The 21,246-nt window shown below is 52.9% G+C and overlaps 1 protein-coding gene and 1 long non-coding RNA gene across 4 annotated transcripts in view; both read right to left on the reverse strand.

Moving 5' to 3' along the window:
- The window catches only part of TBX15 (T-box transcription factor 15), a 114,033-nt gene extending 108,425 nt beyond the window's left edge, over window positions 1–5,608 (reverse strand). For 2 of the 3 annotated variants that reach the window (XM_002751295.7, XM_054236703.2), the window contains exon 1: window positions 4,874–5,608. In XM_002751295.7, coding sequence (XP_002751341.5) covers window positions 4,874–5,078 — 205 coding nt within the window. In that variant the 5' untranslated portion in view covers window positions 5,079–5,608. Of the gene's footprint in view, window positions 1–932 lie in introns of all 3 variants that reach the window. The other variant, XM_078333080.1, reaches the window with a different exon arrangement.
- A 9,566-nt stretch (window positions 5,609–15,174) lies between these two features.
- On the reverse strand, window positions 15,175–19,407 carry LOC144577179 (uncharacterized). The gene is made up of 2 exons (XR_013520596.1): window positions 19,336–19,407; window positions 15,175–18,161 (listed from the first exon to the last, which is right to left on the reverse strand). It is a non-coding gene; the product is annotated as an uncharacterized LOC144577179 (long non-coding RNA).
- Between the last annotated feature and the right edge of the window lie 1,839 nt (window positions 19,408–21,246).

Raw genomic sequence — 21,246 nt, forward strand, 5'->3', positions numbered from 1 at the left:
CTTCACTCACTCCTCACGTGCTGTCTATATTAAAAGATATTTTAAACAAACTTTCTTTCATAATTAAAAGATTTTTATACCATTTGAAGTCATTGGTATGGGAGGTGTCAGAAAAGTGGCAGAGGATTTGTGTCACCATCATTTCAGTCTGAACTCCTATTTAAGAAATTTAATTCTCCCTTCTTCCCCGCATAAAAGTTGTCCCCATGATATTTTCCTTCTGGGAATTTCACCTATACAAATCAAGAAACCCAAAGTGGCAAGCTCAGAGCCCAAATATACTGCTCAGTAAGAAATAATCTTGGGTTGGGTGTAAAAAATCTGGTCAGAATTGCATCGCCCGTAGACTGTGCGCGGAGCTGCCTAAGAAAGCCTTCGCTACCCACGAGGTTTGTGCTTTCCCCAGCGGGTCTCTGAGGTGCAGAGGTGGACGCCAGAGGCGGGTGAAGGGTCGCCCAGCACTTCGTGGCAGCAAAGGGAGGACCCACACACCGACTTGTTATTCCTGGGCTTCTGAAGCGCGGGAGCCCAGGGTGGGGAGGGACCTTTGGAGGTACAAACCACAACACATTTTACCTTCCTCCCCATTACAGTCCAAACTCTGCATCTGCGTTTCCCCATTCCCTGAACTCCCCATTTGCCGCGGTCATTTCTTTGGGTGGGAACAGGTTACAATGACTTTCCTTTGCTTACCGGTTTCTGTTGTGCCACCGCGCCGGGCGGGAGTTTACATAGAATATCTTCATAACCATCGCCACTGCCAGGGAATGCAGCCCTGCGTACCCAAAGGGCGTCTAATTTAGTACCATCGGATCAGTGCGCGAAAAAAGGCCCTTGGCGGTCATCCCCAGAGCGAACAACAATCCTTACTGGCCCAGGACAAACTCGGACCTTATCTCCCCTCTTGCTTCCTTTCACACAAGGTCACTTACCAAAGGGGTGACCTCCGGGGAAGACCGTTTTAACCTGACAGGCGAGTGCCTTGAGTAGGTTCACCAGGCCTCAACCTTGACTCCTCGGAGCCAGGCGCCTCCAGCCCAGCGCCGGTGTAGGGGCGCGCACAGCAGAGCCGAACCAAGGTTCCTTGTCCCCGCTCGAGCAGACCCTTGGGCATCTCACTCTACTCCTTTGCCGAACACCCTGTCCCTGTGGTCCGAGCTCCGGCCTGTGGCCTGGCTAGCGCTTGCCTCCCGCAAACACATTCTCTCCCGCTGGCTTGAACTCATCACTTTTTATCCGTTACTTAAATGTCAGTGAAGAGTCACTTCCTCCGTGTTCACCCTGTTTCCCTATTGGGGTTTGGAAATGGGTAGAGAGGTGATGTCAGAATTACAATCTCGGAGTTGTATTTTCAGCAAACAAACCATAAACTGGCAGATTAAGTCAGACGAGCACTTGATCTAGAGAACTCCGAGGAAGAACGTGCCCTGGGGCAGCCGCGGTTTCTGCGCGGACTTTTCCTGTCTCATTTCACTGGAAGTAGAGCTGCCGGGTGCGTGCGAGAATGCGAGAGCCTGCCACGTGTGCACGTGTACGCGGGGTGTGGATCTGCCCGCGTGCCCTTGGATGTGCCTGTCCAGGTGCCCACCCGCGCGCGCCACCGCCTTCCCAGGCCTCTGGAGCGCAGCTGCTGCGAGGCCCGGCCTGAAGTCTCAGGAGGAGGAAATCCCTCCACAGAAGGTTTGAATTATTTCGCTCCGCGGGAGACCCGACTTCGCCGCACTCAGCAGAAGATTTTGGCGGGAAAGGCCCCAGCCCTAGCTGAGGACTCCGGGAGAAGCCGGGGTGAGGGCCGAGCGCAAATGGCGCCGCCGAGCGCCTGAAATCTGCTTGCAAGGCCGCAGCCGGAGCAGCTGTTCCAGCCGTTCCCGGCTCAAAAATTTCCTCTGCTGCTCTCGGAAAGGGCGGGGGCGAGCAGGCTCCTCCGAGGCCGGTCTAGCGGCTTCTCCAGAAGACTGCGAGTGCCGGCGTAGGTGTGACAGCGAGGGTAACTCGCAGACCCTTCTCCAAAGTCTGGAGGCCTTGGGGGTTTTCAGGGCCACCAGGCTCGGTGGAATTTTTGAAGCTCTTGAAATACATACTGCGTCCTCGGTGGAGTGAGTGGCTACAGCGCACAGGCCGGACTGATCCCCGGCTGCTGCAGGTTGGTGCCCCAGGCTGCGGGTGCTCGGGCGCCAACCAAAGCCAGCTCTGTCCAGAGGCGGAAAGAAAAACGGGCTGTGAAAAAGCAAAAGGCCGCGTTTTTGAATGGAAGGCAAACATTAAAATCGGACCCCAGGGTTGTCTAAAGATCGCGGAGTTCTGAGGCTCGGGTAGAGCAGACTAAAACACAGTGTTAGGAGAGATGGTGAGAGCACTCCAGGCAGGAGCCCGTGCCTGCGCGTGTGTGTTTCACACTTCCCCCTAAACAGTGTTGTGTTGTTTTCCTGTTCCCGGGCCGCTGTCGGCGTGGGGGCGGTGGGAGAGCCACGCAGCGGCTTCTGGGCCCTAAGAAGAGAGCTGAAACAATAATGAGGCTCACCCGGAAGAGACGCTGCCCTGAGCACAAGAGGGTCGCCTGCACTGCTCCTCCATACACGCATCTTTAAATGTGTCCCTGTGTGTGTTCGTAGGGTGCCGCATTACAGAAAAGAAAGGCCTAAAAACAGCCCCAAGCCCTGGTCGCGCCTGTCGCTACTGCCTGTGTCCGCTGCCCGCAGCTCCACCTCTTCTGCTCCCGGGTCCGCAGCGTCTCCAGCCACGGCGCCCTCTGTTTTCTAAAAGATCTTTTCTCATCCTACGACCAAATCCTTAAGAAAGGCTTAGCCATTGCAGGGGCTCCAACTAGGGGATTTCCCCGGCCCACTAAAAGGCCGGGTCCCGCCTGTAGACCAGCTCTGCAGAAAGCCAGACAGTGCTGGGCTTTCAGCTTCTTCCTCCTAGACCCTTGCCCTACAAATACATTTCGTTTTCTCTAATATAAATACCAATCTTGATCTTTTTGTAAAAAAAAAAAAAAAAAAACGATAACGTAATGAGAAATGACCAACCGAACTCTGTTACATAAAGTTACTTCTATGTTAGATCGTCCACCCCACCCCCATCCCGCCGGAGCAAGTAAACAGAATTCAAGAGCTTAGTTCCCCACGTTCACGCCCCGGGATGGTCTCTTTTTGCCTCATTCCCTAACTTTTCTCTCTTCCACCTCCGGAATGGAACTCAGGCTGAGGAGAATGACAGAAAGAGCAAACTCTGATCTGAGTCTGTAATTATGACCCCTGCGTATTGCCCCTTTTGAACATAGGGCCCCAGACCGGCTCCGTGCGAAATGGGGCCTCCCAAGAGAAAGCTTCCCCGGGACACGACGTTTGCCACGCGCAGCTAAACAACTTCGGGTTTTTTTCCACGGTGGGGAAGACAAAATAAAAGAACCTTCCAAGTTTTAAGGTGTCATAACCCCTGTACGAATTTCTAACTGTATGAAGGCCCACGCGAGATCTTGACAATAGATAAATGAGGTTAGGAAATAGGGTCTGGCCAGGGAAGGAAAACATACATTAGCCCAGCGTCCCTTTCTGGAATGCCCACGCAGGGGTCCGCGTGGACCTGCACTTGCATTCAAATACAGGAAAAGGCTTGGATGAACGAAATAAATCTCCTTTTAATTTTCTTTTCATCGACTAATAAAAATAATTCCCCAGCACTAAACTCAAATACCGTAACGGGCCGCAAAAACACGGAGAATTCATAAAACCCTGTCTCTGCAGGTCACCCGCTAATCGCATTATTATTAGCCTCGGGAGCATGGAAATTGAACTGTCACTGCCTAAAGAGAAAATGTAAGCGACAGCTGTCCCTCCTTTGAGTTGGCCGGGATTCCCCAAGCTGCTGAGCCCTAGGCCATCTCTACCCCAGTGCAGGCCGCTGCCCCCTCCCCGGGCTTGCCAGGGTGCAGAACGGGGTCCACTCCCCAGTTCTGGCTGTTCATCAGGAGCGTGGTTTTAGAAGTCCGGGCTGGAAAGCTTCTGAAACCGCTAAACCAAGTCTCGAGCTTTGTGTGTGTGTGTGTGTGCGCGCGCACAGTCAAGATTCTTCTGACAACAGCTGTTCCCCCGGGCTGTTTTTGCACAGTTGAAACTTGGCACTTAATACAAAACGTAAAAGTCGGCTTCTCCCCTCCTAGGGTTCTGTTAAAATACACACATGACATCCGCCCTACTTTTTACATGTTTTGTGCACATAATATACATGTGTTACGTGTAGATCTGAGGCACAAATCAATCGTACCCACACCCTAAATACACAGAGGTATGGGCCCTGAAGAGTGACCCAGCGAGTAGAGTATCTTGTTTCCATTCTTGTTTCCGTAAACGCCAAAGGAGTAGAAATACAATTATGTTCCACCATGGAAAAGTTGGTGAGAGAAGGGCGAGAACGAGGTTGAAGGCTAAATGAAACAAACTGGTCATTCACTGGGACTGAGGTAGCGGATTGGAGAACGCCGCGCCAGTCCTCCCGAGTTCTCAGATGCGAGTCCCAGATCTCCGCTCCCGCAGTGGCCTTCGACCTGCGCCCCTCCCAACCCCAGTGACCCGCAGCCCTTCACCCACAGACACCCTGAAAGCTGCGCCCTGCTTGCAAAAGAAAAGATAATGCGAGCCAACAGGTCTCCTTGCTTAAGGTTGGCGACGAAAACTCCAAGGCTCAGTTCAGCCCCAAAAATTGGTTCCAGCGAATTTAGGATGGCTCAGTGCATTTGCGCGAAGAAAAAGAAACCCATGTTGGGGCAAGGCAGGGCGTCAACCGCAGGGCCTTGCTCCTCACGGTGACTGGCGACTGGCCCTTCGGCGTCCCCTCTCCGCCCTCCTCCCGCGGTCTCAACCGACGCACTCACCCGGGTGGGGCTCCAGGCCGTGTGCCGCCGCGTCCTCCGTGTCTCCGAGTGGGCCCGCGGGGCTCAGCGCCTCCATGGACAGGTCCAGCCCCTTCTCCTCCCAGTCTCGCAGTTTCCGCTTTTTATTTGAGCCGATCAGGGCTTCAACGGAGAAAGCATGTGCTCGCGAGCTCAGGGCGACTGCAGATCTTCTCCTTTCACTCATTTTAGCCGCCCACACCCCGGCCTCCGCTCGCCCCCGCTACCGAGGGAGCAGCGCGCGCCCTCAAGCTCGGAGCGCCCACCGGGCCGGGCCCGGGAGACGCGGCGGCGCGGCGGCCGAAGCTGAGGAGGAGGCGGCGGCTTGCTGGTCCTCTGCACACTCCCCCTGCGTCCTCCTCCGCCCTCCGCTGCCGGATCGGACCTGCGCCCCTACGCTGGCCCAGCTGCTAGGAACTAGCGCCCCGAGAGCCGCCGGCTTGCTGCATGAGCGCCTGAGTCCTGCTTCCCACCCACCGGGGCAGGCGCTCACAGGCTGTGCCCACTGAACTTCATCTTGCTTTTTGTTATTATTATTATTCTCTCCCTCTCTCTCTCTCTCTCCCCCCTCCCTCTCCCTTTCTCTCCTCCCTCTTTCTCTTCCTCTCTGCCTTCCCGACCTCCCTCTGATCCAAACTTCTGGGAAACTTTTTTTTCCGCTAAATTCCTCCCTTCCCGAGGAACAGGGGGCAGGCGGTGCGCTCCCGTCCGAGGGGTGAGGGAGAGGGAGGGGGGGGAGGAAGAAAAAGACTGAGGGGGGAAAAAGCCAGCCCCCAACCAATGGCAAGGAGGGAACAGGAGAAACTCTGAGTACGCGAACCAATGAGAGGAAGGGAGAGACTGAGGCCCGAGCCAAGGCTGCGCGATTGTCGTCCGCTGGACGCTCCTGGGCCTTCTTTAACCCCTGGCTTCCCGGTCCCCCCCAAGAGTTCCTCCAAGAGGAAGGTAGGGCAGTTGAAAGTCGCAGTCTAATCTGAGCCTTTACAAACCCCTGCAAATCCCAAATCCATACGTTTTTCTTCCAGATCTGCTGGGTCTCATAGACGCTGCAAGCTCAGAGGCATTTTAGATGTAGATCCGGAATTTGGGGGTCTGACAAAATGTTAAACTGTCCAAAACGCCAGAAAAACGATTCTGATAATCTCGCATCGGCCCCAGGTGCGTTTGAATCTGCTGATTCCTCCTGTATTTCGCCGCACAGGTTTTTAATGTCCCTATTGAACGTTTTCTAAGCAAATATGGTTAAGGCAAAAGAAAACAAACAAACAAACAAAAAAGCCCAGTTACTAACCGGGGTCTTGTAACTGAAAATTCCAAGATTGCTTCCTCCTTCCAGCTCTACCTGGTGGAGAAGGAGACACAGGCGCCTTGAGAGCAAGAGGCCGACCGAGGAGCGCAGGGTTTGGGGAGAGCCCCTCAGGCATATTCCAGCTGGGCCCCCAGCACACTGCAAATAAATACTCACTTTCCCTGCGACCCGAAGGCTGGGCTGCGCTTCGTCTATTCCGGGCTCTTGGTCCGGAGAACCTATGGAGAAGTGCCAGGCCAGAGCAGCTAGAAACCTTAACGGAAGAGACGGAGCTTTTTCAGCATTCTCTGTAAATCCCGTTACCTCGAGAGCCTGGCTCTCCCAGCCAGGTGATCTCCCCCTGGCCGTCCTCCGCCTTTTTCAATCTCTAAGGACTGTATTCAACATGGATTTCTAAGGAATTTAAAATCCAACACTCCTAGCCATTCTTAATTCCCACATCCCTTCCCAAGTTACGCTACTGGTGGAGAACGGCAGGAGACCCCCGAGCTCAGAGAAAGCTCAAACCGGCTATGAAGTCGGTCCTAGCCAAGCTGAAAAAACGTCTCTGATTTCGCGGACAGCGGCCTAGACACAGCGCTATCTTCCAGTCTGAGCGCCCTGGTTGAGACGGGTCCATCCTTTTGCGAAGAAGCCGGAAAGAGTCGGGTCCCGGGGGCGGGCGAAAGGCTGAGAGGCCAAGCAGGCTTGTCATGCGGACAGCCAGGCCCTCAGCAGGGTCCAAACCTGAAAGTTTAGATTAGGGGGCCCGCAGCGTGTTAGATTTTTTTTTTTTTTTTTTCTTTTTTTCGTAAGGCCCGGGAGGATCAGCTCTCATCGATCCTCCCTCCTTGCGGCGAGAAGACATGGCTTGTCAGGCCTCTGAAACGCCGAATTCTCTGCGGGACTGCGGAGGGGCCCAGGGAAATCTAGTTCTTATGATTACAGTTGGAAGTGCTCTGCTGCTGAAGGCAACCGCAGGGTTGTGAATGCACCTCGGGCCTCTTTAGACAAGAGGCTACTTTTTGCTCCCCACCTTCACCCCCGCCCCAAATTACCATCCAACCTGAACGACAGGAAGCTAGCAACCCAGCGAATGAAGAAAGATAACGGAAAAGCCACCGGATGAGCTGATTCAGCCAAGCCTGACCTCCCCAGAGCCTGTGTGTCAGGCTCGGAGGTCCCCGGGAAGCCGGAACAAGAAGACTGGGGAGCTGGAAGCAGGGCCGTGGTCCCCGTCTCCTGCCGCTCTGCCAGAGGACTTCGGGAGCCGGGATGGAGAGGCTCAGGATCTCCCACTTCAGGCACCATTTGGCGTTCCTTCCAGGAATCGTCGCTGAAAGTGAACACGCATTCACTGCTACCAGGCTTCAGCAGAGAAGCTGGAGACGAGGCAGCCAGGAACGCGCAGTCTCCTTTCCCAGCGGCTCTGGCCTCTCTGGGCTCCCCACTCTGGTGTTGCCCGGCGTTTTCCGCCCTGGCGGGAGCCTGCCCCTACCCAGCTTGATGGGATAGCCATGGGGCCGGGCTTCAGTCTTTCCCAGCTCTTTTCTCCTCCCCATCGCCTGTATCTCCATCTCTTTCTGGGAGCCTTTTGCCTTTCACAGCAGTTCACAAGCCTGGTTTGGACTAAGAAGAGGATATACCATAGTCCTCACCCTTCCTGAGACCATGAAATGTTTCTCAAAAAGGAGGACTTAGCCTGGGCAACATGGCGAAACCCCCTCTCTACAAAAAATACAAAAATTAGCCAGGTGTGGTGGTGCGGGCCTGTAGTCCCAGCTACTCAGGAAGCTGACACGGGAGGATCACCTGAACCCGGGAGGTCCAGGCTGCAATGAGCAGAGATCGCGCCACTACACTCCAGCCTAGGTGACACAGTGACACCCTGTCTCAAAAAAAAAAAAAAAAAAAAAAAAGGGAGGACGCTTTGGTCATCCAGGAACCTAACTGCGGGTCTGGAGGCTCGATTGTTCCTGTGTGTCCAACGACACAGCATCTGAGAGATATGCATAGAGGAATGATCAATGCCTTCAACAGCGTACATCTGCACTCAGCAGAGTCAGGACTCAGGTGGAAGAGTTCCCACACCACTCCTTCTGTTGGCACGTAGGCTGCTCCCACCCCACTCCATAGACACACATATCCTGGAATTATAGGTTAGGCCTCTAAAACCAATCGGACCCAAGTGAAAGCAGGCTGGTTTTTAGCAGTCTTGAAAATAAGGTGTTTCCGCTAAGTAAATGGGAGGAGCAGCGAAAACCCCTGTGACTCTGTAAGAGTTCATCTAAGCTTTTTCCCAGAAGCATGCACTCCTTGGTGGGTGACTCTGCTGATGGGGAGGAAGGTCTGGAGAAAGAAAAATCTGGATAGCTTTAGTATGTGTGCTTAGGTGTACACTCGTGTGCAGTTGAGGGAGGGTTTGGGAGATTACATGTAAGAATCTGAAAGTGTGCTAAGAACTTTCCTTCTACTGATGACATCAGGGGGCTTTTAAAATCTCTCCTCATCACCCCAGTTTCTCTCCGTATGGGTAAGAGTGGGGTCTCCAGTTTTCCCCAGGCACTACCTAGCTCTCCCTGCTATAGGCTCCAACTTTTTGCCCTGAGTGGATCCTGCAGGTGATTCACCCTGAAATTATTCCATTTCAGGGCTGTTTTAGGCCTGAAACTGATCGACAAAGACCAAGCAAGACGTCTGCCGCCGCGTACTTCCTGCAGGTCCCTGAAAAGGAAGCGAAGGTTATTAGGTTATTAGGTACCTGGGAAGTCTGAGGAGCCCTGGGGTGTCACAGGCTACCTGCAGGGGCTTGGGGGGGGGGGTGGAGATCCAGGCCTATTCTTGGCAGGGGAGAAGTTAGAACGAGAAAGGCAGTACAGTAACTGTTCACCTAAAACTAACCATGTGGAGCTATTTTCATTTTTCAAAGGACGAGTAGAGTCGTGCGGCATCTAGAAGAAGAGAGTCATAAACACAAATAGGCATCCCCAGAAATGGAGCGCCCTCATCTTCCACGTACTGTCTTTTCCTCCCATTGCCCCACGCTGAAGAGCACCTTAAACACCACTGCTAATGCCTCAATACCAAGGTGAACCACCAGCCGGCTTTGATTTTGGAGTTTTGAGTAAGTAATTGAAAACAAAGTTAAAAATAGTTGGCCAGCGGGACATATTAGGCTGCCCCTAAACACGTGGGCAGGACACCCTGGGGGGGTGAGAGAATTAAAATGAATTCGGCCATCAAGATAGGTATAAAACGTTATGAGGCGTCTATGGGGTGGGGAGAAACCTTCTAGACTGCAAGAGGAGGTGGAGCCCAGTGACCAGACCCGGTTCACCTCCAAACTGTGTGGTCTTCCCTTCCACAAGTCGATTAATGCGACCCATGCCTCAGTTTCCCTATCCTCAGAGTGAAGGGATTCTTAAAACTTTACAACTAAGCAAAGCAGGAAAGGTCATTGACCCTGGGGCTGGACAGACCTGAGATTTTATTTGTTGTCATCGAATTTCTGGAATGTGAGGCCAACGATTCCGTTTTTCACATCTTTTCCCAAATTGGCGCCCCAAAGCAAAAAGCAAAAAACAAACAAACAACAACAAAACCAGGAGCATGAAATGGAGCGGCATCCCTGGTCTGGAACCCTCGGGCCTGGTGAGATAGTGAGAGGGAGTGGGCTTCTGGAAACGCCTGCCCAACGCCAGTTCCGCGGAGGCAGCGTGGGCCACTCTTGCGGACCGCACCTCCGGTTGCCCAGGTTCGTTCAAGTCGCAGAGAGCTGCTGGACCGCGTAAGTCGTTAAGCAACCACCCACTCACACTTTTTTAAAAAATAAAAGTACGTGGGGGTGAAAGGTCTGTAATGATGTTTTTTTGTTTTCACGAAATACAACCTTTTATTTTTATTTTAAAGCAGCAGCGTGCCCACCCCTTGGTCCTTCCAGATGTCTGCAATAAGATCGCAGTAAAATCGCAGGTTTTGCCTTTGGGACTGGAAATAAAATTTAACGGCCTTCACCCTGTAATTATTCTCTTAGCTTGCCCTTCATAAATTTATCTGCTTTCTATCGGCACTGGGGCAAGAGGCGAGCGAAAAGGGGGGAAGCCCCAATTTTATATTTGTGACTATAAAAAAGCGCCACCCGGTTTCCTCGCCTTCGGCCGCCGCGGTGTGGCCGGCAGAGCCCTGCCCGGCGGGGCCGCAAAATTGCCCTATTGTTCGCTGACTTGGGTCTGCTCCGGAGCAGGGCCCCTCCACAAAGGGAGCCTTGTGTGGCCAGGCCGGAGGGGCCGCGCCCAAGGAGTGAGGAAATCCTGTTCCCCCAGGCCCAGCTCCTTTTTCCCCATGGCCTTTCGCGCAACGCCGCAGCCGACCTTCGTCTGCAGTGCGCACCCGCCACGCAAGGCTCCAGCTCAGGCCCTGCCAGCCTTCGCAGGGTGCAGGGTGCAGGATGCCTACCTTCGAGCCTGAGCTGAGCCCACGGAGCCTGAGGGAGCGCGAGGGAGGAGCCTGCCTCAGGTCACCAAGGCGGAAAGGCAGGCCTAGCGGCTACGTGAAGGGGCTCCCCGGGAAGCCCTCCAGGCCCTCACCTTGGCCTTGCCTCCGCAGGGCTGGAAGGTAACATTCTGCACTCTCAGGAGCTCGGGATTGCTTGGCAGCCCCAGAGAACCCAATCCAAAGTCAGCGAGTTTGGAGGCACCAACGTGCACCCCGCCGAAAAAGATATGGGTACATCAGCAACTACCACGTACTTTTATAGGATACAAGCGTCATGTACATGTCCTGTGCAGCTGCACAAAGCCATGTCTATCCGGTGGCACTCACAGGCATGCGTACACCTCCTACACCACACGCGTTGTTGTATCCACGGACCTTTCTAGAATCAAACAGGAATGTGGAAACACATATGCGGGTACACGGTGTCACACACAGGCACGTGGGGAAACATCCTGGCCCCACTCAGTTGCCCCCAAGGTCTGCAGAAATCAACACGCCTCCTTCCTGCTGCATCTCTTGCCCCCAATCCATGACTCTCCCGGGATCTCCCTGACTTCTTGAAGCTTAATTCACGTGGCTGTCCTGTACCTCCTCTCCTTTATCTGCGAGGGGTTACCTGCATGGTCAAGGTCTGGTAAGAAACAAAGGAAATGAAACATGAGGAGTACCCAGCTTCCAGCCCTCACTTCTCGGGAGAGCCACGCAGTTCTTGGGGGAGACTAGGACTTTTTCCAAAGCCCCAAGATCCTCGGTAGGGACCGACAGGACAGTGAGAAATGCTGGGGCCAGGTGGGAGAGGCAGCGGTTTGTCTTGCTTTCTTTTTAATCATGTGCAGCCCCTTTGCCCTATAGTCAGCAGGCCTGAGGCCAAAAAAACAAAACTCGGGAGCTAGATGAGTTCGACACAGAATTCTTTCATGTTCTTTCCGGTCAGGAGCCCCAGTTTTACCAGGTTTACCCCCTAAATGTGACTCCATCTCTCGCTTCATGCTGGGTTTGCAGGTGCTTGGCTAAGCACGGTTCTCCCTTTAATTTTTCCACTGAGAGGAAGAATTATCTAAAGCTTACACGAAAAGAGGCACCAGGCCCTGCAGGCTAACTCTGTAGCAATCCTGGGACATAAAGAGAGGGTACCTCAGGTTTCTGCCAGGTGGCAGTGAGGAGGCTGAGGCTGGCAGAAAAGAGGCAGAGGAGAGGGGTCTCTAGCCCTGAAATCTGTTGGGGCACCAGGACCAGCAGCTCAAGCCAGCTGAATTGAGGCATTAGGTATTTGATTTAATGATGAATTTATTTTTTCCAGAAGTGGTTGAATTTCATTTGTCCCTAATTAATGGCCACCTATGAGCAAAATGTCCAAGGTGGAAATTGAAGAGGTTACCCAGCCCTGAGCCATCACCCAGAAAGGTCCATAAGTGGACTTTTACAACCTCCTTACACTCAATCTCCCCTCCCCCTCCACCAGTAGAAATGGTCATTCAGGGAGAGTGGGATGGTTATTCACTGGCTATTCTCCATTATTCAAGGAGAGTGGAAAACCACTCTCCACACCAGAACAACTGGGCAGCTCCCAGGTGGGGCTGGGGCATTAGATCCTGCCGAGGTCAGGGTAGCTGGGGCAGCTGGCATTGATCTTCCCTCTGCCCACAGCCTCAGCTGGCGTTGGAGGAGCTGGTAGAGTGTGAGCTAGCTCTCGGGAGGCTTTTCTGTGACTGTGGCCCATAACTCATGGGCTACCTCTTCAACCTGAAACCAAATCAAAGGGAATGGGAAGGAGTCCAGAACTCCTGAGTGGTACGTGTAGCATCCCCGGTGACACCAAAACTAGCCAGAATAAGGAGATTACCAAGGTCAGGCACATAGTTGCCCCCAAATGAGCCTTCCAAATGGTTGAAGTAAATTGGTAGATATAGATTGATAAATATAATTTTAAAATGTTGTCTTATAACCTGACCATACTTTCAGACCAGAGACACTACGTGGGTGTCTGCTGAGAGGCAACCTTGAGCTGCTGCTGGGGAAGAGTTGGGGCAAAACGTCCCACTCCTAGTCCCATTCAAACAGCCACAAGAGGCATTGTACTCTGGCCCACTGCCAAGTACTCCAGGAAGCCAGCAGAGAGGACAGTTGTCCATATGTAACCAAGAAAAACACTAAATTCACATACTTTCCAAGGGCTTTGTAAGAGGTCTACAAATCTAGGCGAATGAAGGAATTTCCAAAATGTTACCATTCATTCAAATGTAACCATTACATTCAAAATGTAACCATCTTCTCCTAATTATCAATGATATCTGGGGCATTAGAGGCCTTCGAGGCTTGAGGACTCTTGGGGGGAGGCAAGGGCCAGTGACACTATGGTGGATGGAGGCTTCACTAACACCCAATATGACTATCCTTGGCCACCTTTACCACAAGAAATGAGAACTTCCGAGCCAGCTCAGAAAGCAGCAGAAAGTGTTTGCTATCCAGAGGCCTCTCCTTCCAGGAGACGCAGAGAGAAACAAAATAGGTGTTTATTTCCACAGCCTTCTCTTGTCACCAGGTTTCATTCTGCATCTCCTCTCTTTCTGGTCTGCACCAATGAAGAAACGCTAATATTTGAGGGGCTTTTTACTCCATGCCTGACCCCCTGCTAAGTGCTCTACCTGGAGTTGTGTCACCCGCTTCGAGCTCTACAAGCCAAGAACTAGGATTACCAGCCCCATTTTACACATGAGAAAACTGAGGTGCAGAGGAGTGAGGCAGCTTGGCAAAAATCTCACAGCTTTTAATGCAGGTAAAATTCTAAAAAGAATTCTAGGGCTGGACTTCTTAGCGTCTCTGCCCTCAGCCCTTCTCCGTGCACACCTAGGCTCTCTCTGGTTGCAAATGACTCAAGTAACTTAGCATGGAAAGATATGGAGCCCTTATGGAACTGTCTTACAATGGCCAAAAATCTTGCCTGCCAAGATTTAAAATACACAAGAGAGGCCTTCAAAGCATCCTTTCCAGCAAGGGGATGATGGGGCAGGGTCCTGCACTCTGACATTACTCAAAGCACAGCCCAGCCAGGTGCCCAACAGAACACGTATCACTGCAGGAGCCACAGAGGTTGCTTCCAGGAAGGGGTCCTGGAGGCAGTCTCCTAGAACTAGGGGCAGTCAACTGGGATCATGCTGCTAAGTTCTTATTCTGCTCAGCGGGTCCCCGCTGCTCCCCTCAGACCAGCTTTTGGCCAGCCTTCTCTCCTGGTCTCCAGTCAGCTTGGGCTCAAAAGCATCTGCCTTGGCATGGCTTTTACCCTTTATTGGCTCCACCCCAAAGCCCCCTGTTCTCTGAAGGCTTCCAGACCTTTAACCCCACCCACCAGTGATCTCTTGGCTGAGGATCCCCCACCACTTGTAGGCTGGTAACAGCAATTATGTCTTAAGTAGAATTTGCCCTCGCAATGGTGGCTGTAGCCAGTGCCAAGCAGACCATCTCTGCCTACCAATTGGGTGTGGGGATCGCTCCTTCGAAGGGCCCTTGACAGGACCCTCGCCATTTTGAGCTTGAGCCCATACACGTTTCTCCTCTCCTGGAGGCTGTTGAGCTAAGAGAAGGGAGGAAGTCTGGTTGCACTGATTTTATAAACATCAATCTTTGCCTCTGACATTTGCAACAGAATGGCTGAGCTCAGGCCTTGTGGACTAACCAGACATTGTGTGGTTAGACATTGTGTGCCTCTTAGTTCCTTCTCTGCACAATAACTCTATGACTTTGTTTACCTCTGCTAACTCAATCATATTGTTTGCATATGATCCTGTATGAATAGGCAAGGTTAGAATGACATTTGGAAAGGTCCAGCTATACCTTGTTAACGATCTTACTTGCTTGCTTAACTGATTTTAGAAAAACATATGTTCATATTTATGACCCCCTTTTTGTAAACTTTATTGTCCCTTTGCTGTACACCCTTTGATTAAGAGACATACTTTCTGTACCCCTTTTCTTGTGATTTTTTGTTCTTGATTTTATTTCAAGATACAATGGAATGTACGTCACTCCTTAAGCACTGAAAGGTATATAACCTGTAGTTTGCACAAATAAACTTGCTGTCTTGGCACTTCTTGCTCCGGCATTGCCTGGCAGTCCTCCAGACCCCACTCTCTATCTATCTTTTCTTCCACACACTCCCTCTTCCAGGTTAAGAACACTTGAGTAGGGCTGAGGCTCTCCGCTGGTCAGAAGCCCCCTGGCAGACATGCCAGACCCCCATATCTGGGAGATCCCTGAGGACAAGGTGTGTCAATACAGCATGGGAGCTATCTCCATCACTCTCTGATGGCCTCTAGTGAGACACAGCTGCCTATGGTGGGCCCTCAAATGTTTCCAAACTGAGTTTCCCCTCACCCACCCCCAAACACACACTCTCTCTCTCAGGGCTCAACTTGGGGGTCCTCTGTTTATTTTAATTGTCATCCTACACCTCAGATCCACTTGAAATGCAAATAAGAAATGGCCTTAAGGTTCTGAGCACTTATTGGTTTCAGTTATTTATTAGAGTAGCTGAGGACTTGTAAATTAGATTCCTCTTGAGAGGAAAAAGACAGGGAACCCTCACACGTCCACGGAGCCAAATGGAAGGGAGCAGCACCCCAGAGTTCAGAGGAAAAGACCTCAGCCTGGGAGAAAAAAGATTTTGGCTTACTTTCAGGGGCTCCTGTCAAGCCACAGACTAGCCTTGGGAAACAGCTGGGAGAGAGAGACAGACTCACCATGGAAGTCCCCAACCCACCCCTCAAAAGATGCACCTCAGCAGCGGTGCTGCAAAATCTCTCTAGACCTCTGGGCTTAGAGGAGTTCTGGTTACGGGAGTGAGTTTGGTCTTGTTTCAGCGCCTGGGTGGCTGCAGCTTCCTACCCCGGCAGAGGCCACAGGTCTAGCTCTTTCCCACCCCGCCCTACTCCAGACCCCTCCCACCTGCCCCTAGCAAAGGCTGGCCAGGAGGGCCTCCTGGGCTGCCAGGAGTAAAGGAAGCTTTTGCGGGTGGAGGCGAAAAAGCTAGTCCCTGGGACACCCTGGACCAGGCCCCAACCCACTGCTTCCTGTGGGATCCAGAAGGGAATGGGAAGAGGGTGAAATGCAAGACCTCCCCTCTTGACTCTTGCCTTTTTCCCATTTTGGGTTTCTCAGTGGAATGTCGGCAGCCTCTTATCTGGGGCTACTTTTTCTCTCCCCTTGATGGCAAATCCATCAAGATCTCGCTGGCTTCTTGCTCTGTGCAAACGCTGCATTTAAACTGTGAGGTGAGGTGGAGATCCTCCTGGATCTCCCTCCTATCCTCCCTAATAACTCAGCCCGCTGTGGGAGATTCCTCAGTGCTACAGATGCATTTGTTCACCCAGCCAGCTGACTGGGGCAGCCTCTCCTATCATCCAGGGACCCCCATTTGGCTTCTTTCCATCTATTTTTCCTGAATTTTTTTAAACTTACGACGGGAAGCCCAGCTGGCACCTGTCTCCTGGGGAAGACTGTGGGGAAGGTGAGTGAGTGGAAATGTTAGATGCTCAAAGGAAAGGTATGTGCAAGGTGGAGTCACCGAGACCCTCACCTGGGCCTTGGGCTCTGGGAGGCTCCCGAGGGCTCTAACACCAGCTGCTCCTGTTTTGCTGCCAGTTTCCCCACAGCACCCCCCACGGGCTCTCTCTAGGGCTGGAGATGCCGGTGGGCAAGTGTCCTAGCAGCCTCTGTGGGCCTGAGGAATGTGGATTGCAACCCTGCGGAACGGAGAAAGGCTAATGAAACCTAGGCAAACATGACAGGGAATGGAAGAAGACGGAATTTAAGAAAAAAAGGAGAGGAATGGAAAAAAGAAAAGGAATGGAGAAAGGAAAAAAGGGAAAGAAAAATCGAAGGAAAGTGGTTAGCACTGCCTCTCAGTTACTGAGACCCTGGCCACACCTCTGTCTGAGGCATATATCAATGCCCCCCACCTTGGCCCGTTTTCCCCAAGCAGCTGGGCACTGTCAGGATTTGAGGTGCTGTCAGAGGACTAGGGGTTCTAGAACCTGTCTTCTGAGCAAGTCCATCATGTCACGTATAGCAGGATTTGAAGGCCTGGGCAAAGTGTTCCTAGCACAAAGCAGCCTCCTGAGGAGACTCGGAAGAGGGTGAGTGGGGGAAGAGGGGAGAGGTGCGGCTGGAGGAACCAGCCTGCAGACTGAGGGCCAGGGAGGGGTGGGTCTCCTGAACTCCTTTCTCAAACACTGATGTGGTGGATACAGAGTGCCCTGGACAGCCAGAGAGCAAAGAGAAGATATCTCAGAGTGCAGGAAGTGAATGTAGTTATCAGGAGAAAGGGCTAAGAGGCTGAGGGCCCCAGGAAGTGGAAGACCCGGCAGGGCTCAGAGCAGTGGGAGTTTGGCCAGATTGACCCAGGCACAGAAGGGAGGGACCTTGGGCTTAGCGCGAGGGTGGGAGAAATTAGTGGGAAGCCGAGATATTTGGCGCTTTAAGTAGTTAAAATTTTCCCAAATCTTAATCCAATTTGAGGTTATTAGGCAAAGTGCTGAGAAAGGTTGCACATCAGACTTATTCCAGTAAATCTCTGTGCTCTGAGCGTCGGGAAAGACGCGTGAGAACTAGCTAATATTGGCCCTCCAATCGCTGAGTCTGAGGCTGTCCCTACCCCTCCATTATTAGGGAAGAGGGTGCAGGGCTTTTGAGTTTTCGTCTCTTCAATTCACTTCCCCAAACTGCAGCCTCAGCCTTGACTTTCCCTCCTGCGCTCTCCAAGCCCCCACCGTAAGCTCAGCAACTCTTGGTCAAAGACAAATAAAGCCCAGCTTCCTGCCTGGGCTAAAACTGGTCGACCGGTTCCCAGGTGGAGGGGGAGAGAGAGGGAGGAGGGAGGGTTGGTGGGGAGAGAAAGAGAGAGAGAGAGAACAAAAACCAACCAAAGTTGGTGGGGGTCGGGGGCGGTGCAGAAACCTGGCGACCAGGAAGGATAGACAAACTGCAAACGGGGGTGGGGGTGGGGGGACGACGGACAGATGTGCACGCTGCCCTCGCCTCGCCCCAGCATAGCCTAGACAGCCGCTCTTCATCTTTGTGCCCGCGGAATTGCATTATTTTCTCCCTGCTCCAATCATCGTTTTATAGGAAAAAAATTAAAAGAAATATAAATTGCTGCTTTGCAAGATCAAAGTGCTGATTTCTGGTGCATCTGGAGGAGCGGAGAGATGCGGAGGAAAGGGGGGGGGAAGTGACGCAGTCGAGGTTGACCAACTCCATAGGGTTCTCAACAGTGCATTTTGGCCATTGTATTTTAAATTCTCTTCCCCAGCAATTTCGCAGGGTGCGCAGCGGGGAAGGGCACAGCTTCAGAGCTTGTGAAGAAACCTTGCCTTGACCATCTCTGCGCGCCCCCAAGGGACTCAGAACCCTGAGGCTCTTCTAGAGACGCCGACTTGCCCAGCGCGCGGGGTGTTCGTGGTGAGGAAGAGAATAAGTGGGGCTGATCCGGATCTGTAGAGTCACCAAATACACCAATAAACCGTGAAGAAGCCACCAAGTCGCCATTCCCCTCCTCTAGCTCAAAGCTAGAAGGCTAGCTGAAGGCTCCTGGTCAAATTTCCCTGCGCTCAGGCTAGCTGTTCTACCGGAAGGACTGGGGATATTCAGATTATTTGGGAGACCTAGATCAGCACCACGTTTTCCAGGCAGAGGTTAGCGGGGTTCTTAATTGTGGAATTGCTTCCTTGTGACCCGGCCACCTGGGGGACTACAGAGGCCTGGTACGTGAGGCCGCAGTTCCCTCCGTGCCCATTGCGCTTTCCGCAATCGAGGAGCGGATAGCTGCGGACCAAGCAAAGGGCTCGAAAGTGTAGCTGGGACTCCCACGCCGGAAGCCTGGAGAGGCGCGCTGCGAGTTCGCAGGACTTGGGAGTTTTTTTTTTTTTTTTTTTTTTGCGGCGGAAGAAGCTGAATCTTGAGGCTGAGTCCCCTGGGGGGGCTGGCCGCCTCTCAGCTTTCGCCAGGAGATTATCTTGGAGCCAAGAGGCTGAAATGGAGGGTTCTTTCTGCGGAACCTGTCTCCGGAGTGAGATGCGCAAGGGGACCGCCACGTCCTCACCGCGCTCCCAGCGCCCTTTGGGGCGGGTCCTGGGACCAGCCGGAGGACTAGGTTTCTCCCAGAGCGCCGCCGTCTTTCCAGGAAAGACCCAAGTGCGCGGTGTCAGCCCGCTTGCCCTTCATCTGAATTGTCCTTATGTGGCCATTTCTGTTTTAAATTTAATTTTTTTACGCTAAAGAAGAATGGGTTAAAGCAGCTGAGAGCGCGCCTGCTCTTTCCTGCCCTGAGCTCTACATCCCCCTAGCCGCCCACCGGACTGCATCTCCGATCTGGGAGCCATCCCCACCGTGGGAGGGTGGGGCAAGTGTTATTCTGGTTCCAGATAAGGAAACCAACGTCCCTACCACTTGACGTTAAAGGGTCCCCGGTTCCTGAGCCGCAAAGCTAGGAGCATTACCTAGGTCACCTAAAAATGTATGTTCTTTCCGCTCCCCCGAGGGTGATTCTCTGCCAGCCTCGCAGGCCCTTCTCCCACCCGTCATTCGAAGTCCTCGACCCCGGGGCAGGCCCTACAGCTCTGCGCTGGCCTGAGCGCACCGCCCTCACCGTGCGCACCAGGCATCTCACCTCAACCAGGCAGGTGCAGAGGTGACAGGCGCGGCAGCCGCGGTTCGTCCGGCCGAGGGGCAGGAGTAGCCTGGCCGCCTCCTTCTGCTGCCCGGCGGCTGAGGGGGCAGGGGAGGGGGAACAGGGCTGGGAAACTGCCGTCAGCGGGCCCCGGCCCCGCCTCCCGAACACAAATTCCAGGAAACCTCACAACTTTCTATTGTCTGAGAAGCTTCACTGAATAAATTGTCCCTAAAACTATAGAGCTGCGAAGAGCCGATCCGGGCAGGTTCTGGTGTGGCCCTGTGCCCCAGAGCCTGCCTGCCAGAAAGTGTGAGCGAAGCCCCCCCACGGCCAGGACTACGGAGGAGGGAGGAGTTCGGTGCCTTAGTGCCGCCCTGCGAAGCCCCCGGAGCAGGGGGATCCAGGCCTAAACTCGTGGGTTCGGAAAGGGCAAGGGATCAGAGTCAGGCATAGGCGGGCGCTTATAGAAAGCGTCTTTCTTAGAACCCCCTGCCAGGGTACCCAACCCCAGGGCCAGGGTTCCTGGCGTTTCCAGGAGAGACTGGATTTGTCAGGATTCCCCTCTCCGGAAGGTGGCTTTTCGTGAAGTTTCACCCTTCGTGGTCTGCACAGAAGTCACTCTGTCCCTCTCTTTCCCTCTCCCTCTCCTCTCTCCCTCTCTCTCTCTCTCTCTCTCTCTCTCTCTCTCTCTCTCTCTCTCTCTCTCTCTCTCTCTCTCTCACACACACACACACACACACACCACCCTTAACCCCCCCACCCCCGGACTCAGGTGCCTCTCAGGAAACACCCGCGCGTGGGTGTGGACCAGTAGACTCACTGGGCCATTGACTCACGACCTAACCGAGCACAAGTCTCTTAATTGCAGAGACCACATTCCTCTTTTGTCAAACTGAGGTGATTAGGACAGCCTAATGGTTCCTGGGATTGCTCAACCATGCTGGCTGGGTGCCCATTTAGAGTACATCTGACACGCGTGCACATCTATATTCGATTCCCACCACCTGAGCCCCGCTAACACCAGCGCACAGACCTACACTGTCTTTCTGTCCCTCCGGCTACTTTCCCTGCTTGCTGTTTCTGCTGGGTGATTAACGACCCCAAATAGTGTAAGGAATTCGACTTCTCAAGCTCAGCATTTTCAATTCCTTAATTTGTCCCTGGGTGACTGTTAGCGATTGTGGCTGTAGATCAGATGGGGCGGGCCAGGTAGAATGAGCAGCTGATTCAACACTGTTGAGTTGGGGCTTGGTTTCGTTTTTTAAAGGCAACTGAGAAAGTAGCCCCTGGAGAACTTCAAGAAGGCAGCAGGCTGCAGGCAGCGGAGGTCCCTGCACTAAGATGCCTTTGGGTTGTCACCACTCTGGTTCTTTATAAACAGTAAAGAGCTAGCAAATAGCAAAGCCCTTCTGGGCCCTAGCCTCTGAGGTGGGTGGGGCAGGCAGGTGAAAAAACTGAGGCTCACAGGTTTCCTGCTTCAAATCAGGCGTCTCGCTGAGTGAACTGCGGGTTCTGGGTTTCCTGTTTCCCATGTGGATCCTGGGGTATGTTTTCCTGGGGGCCGAGGGGAGTACACCGGGAAAAGGAGAAGGCACTCAGCAGAACTGCTCCAGAGACAAGCACAGTTGACTTTCTTTGTAGTTGTTTTGGTTAGAAACAAGTTAGACTCCTCTCCATTGTCCCACCTTTCCCCTACACACTCGGAGTCATGATCATTGTTCTATCTAACTTAAAAAAGGAATAATGTTCTTCCAGAGGGGCTGGGTATGAGATCTGAAACATTTCAGTTTGCATTAACAGCTGCTACTAGCTTTTCTTTTTTGAAGGGGGCTTTAAGTGGAGCTTTTAAAATAGTTTTCTGTCCCCATCACCCTCCTGATTAAGCAGGCAGCGACTCTGGGGCCAAAC

This window comes from Callithrix jacchus, chromosome 7, assembly GCF_049354715.1.
Source record: "Callithrix jacchus isolate 240 chromosome 7, calJac240_pri, whole genome shotgun sequence".
NCBI lineage: Eukaryota > Metazoa > Chordata > Mammalia > Primates > Cebidae > Callithrix > Callithrix jacchus.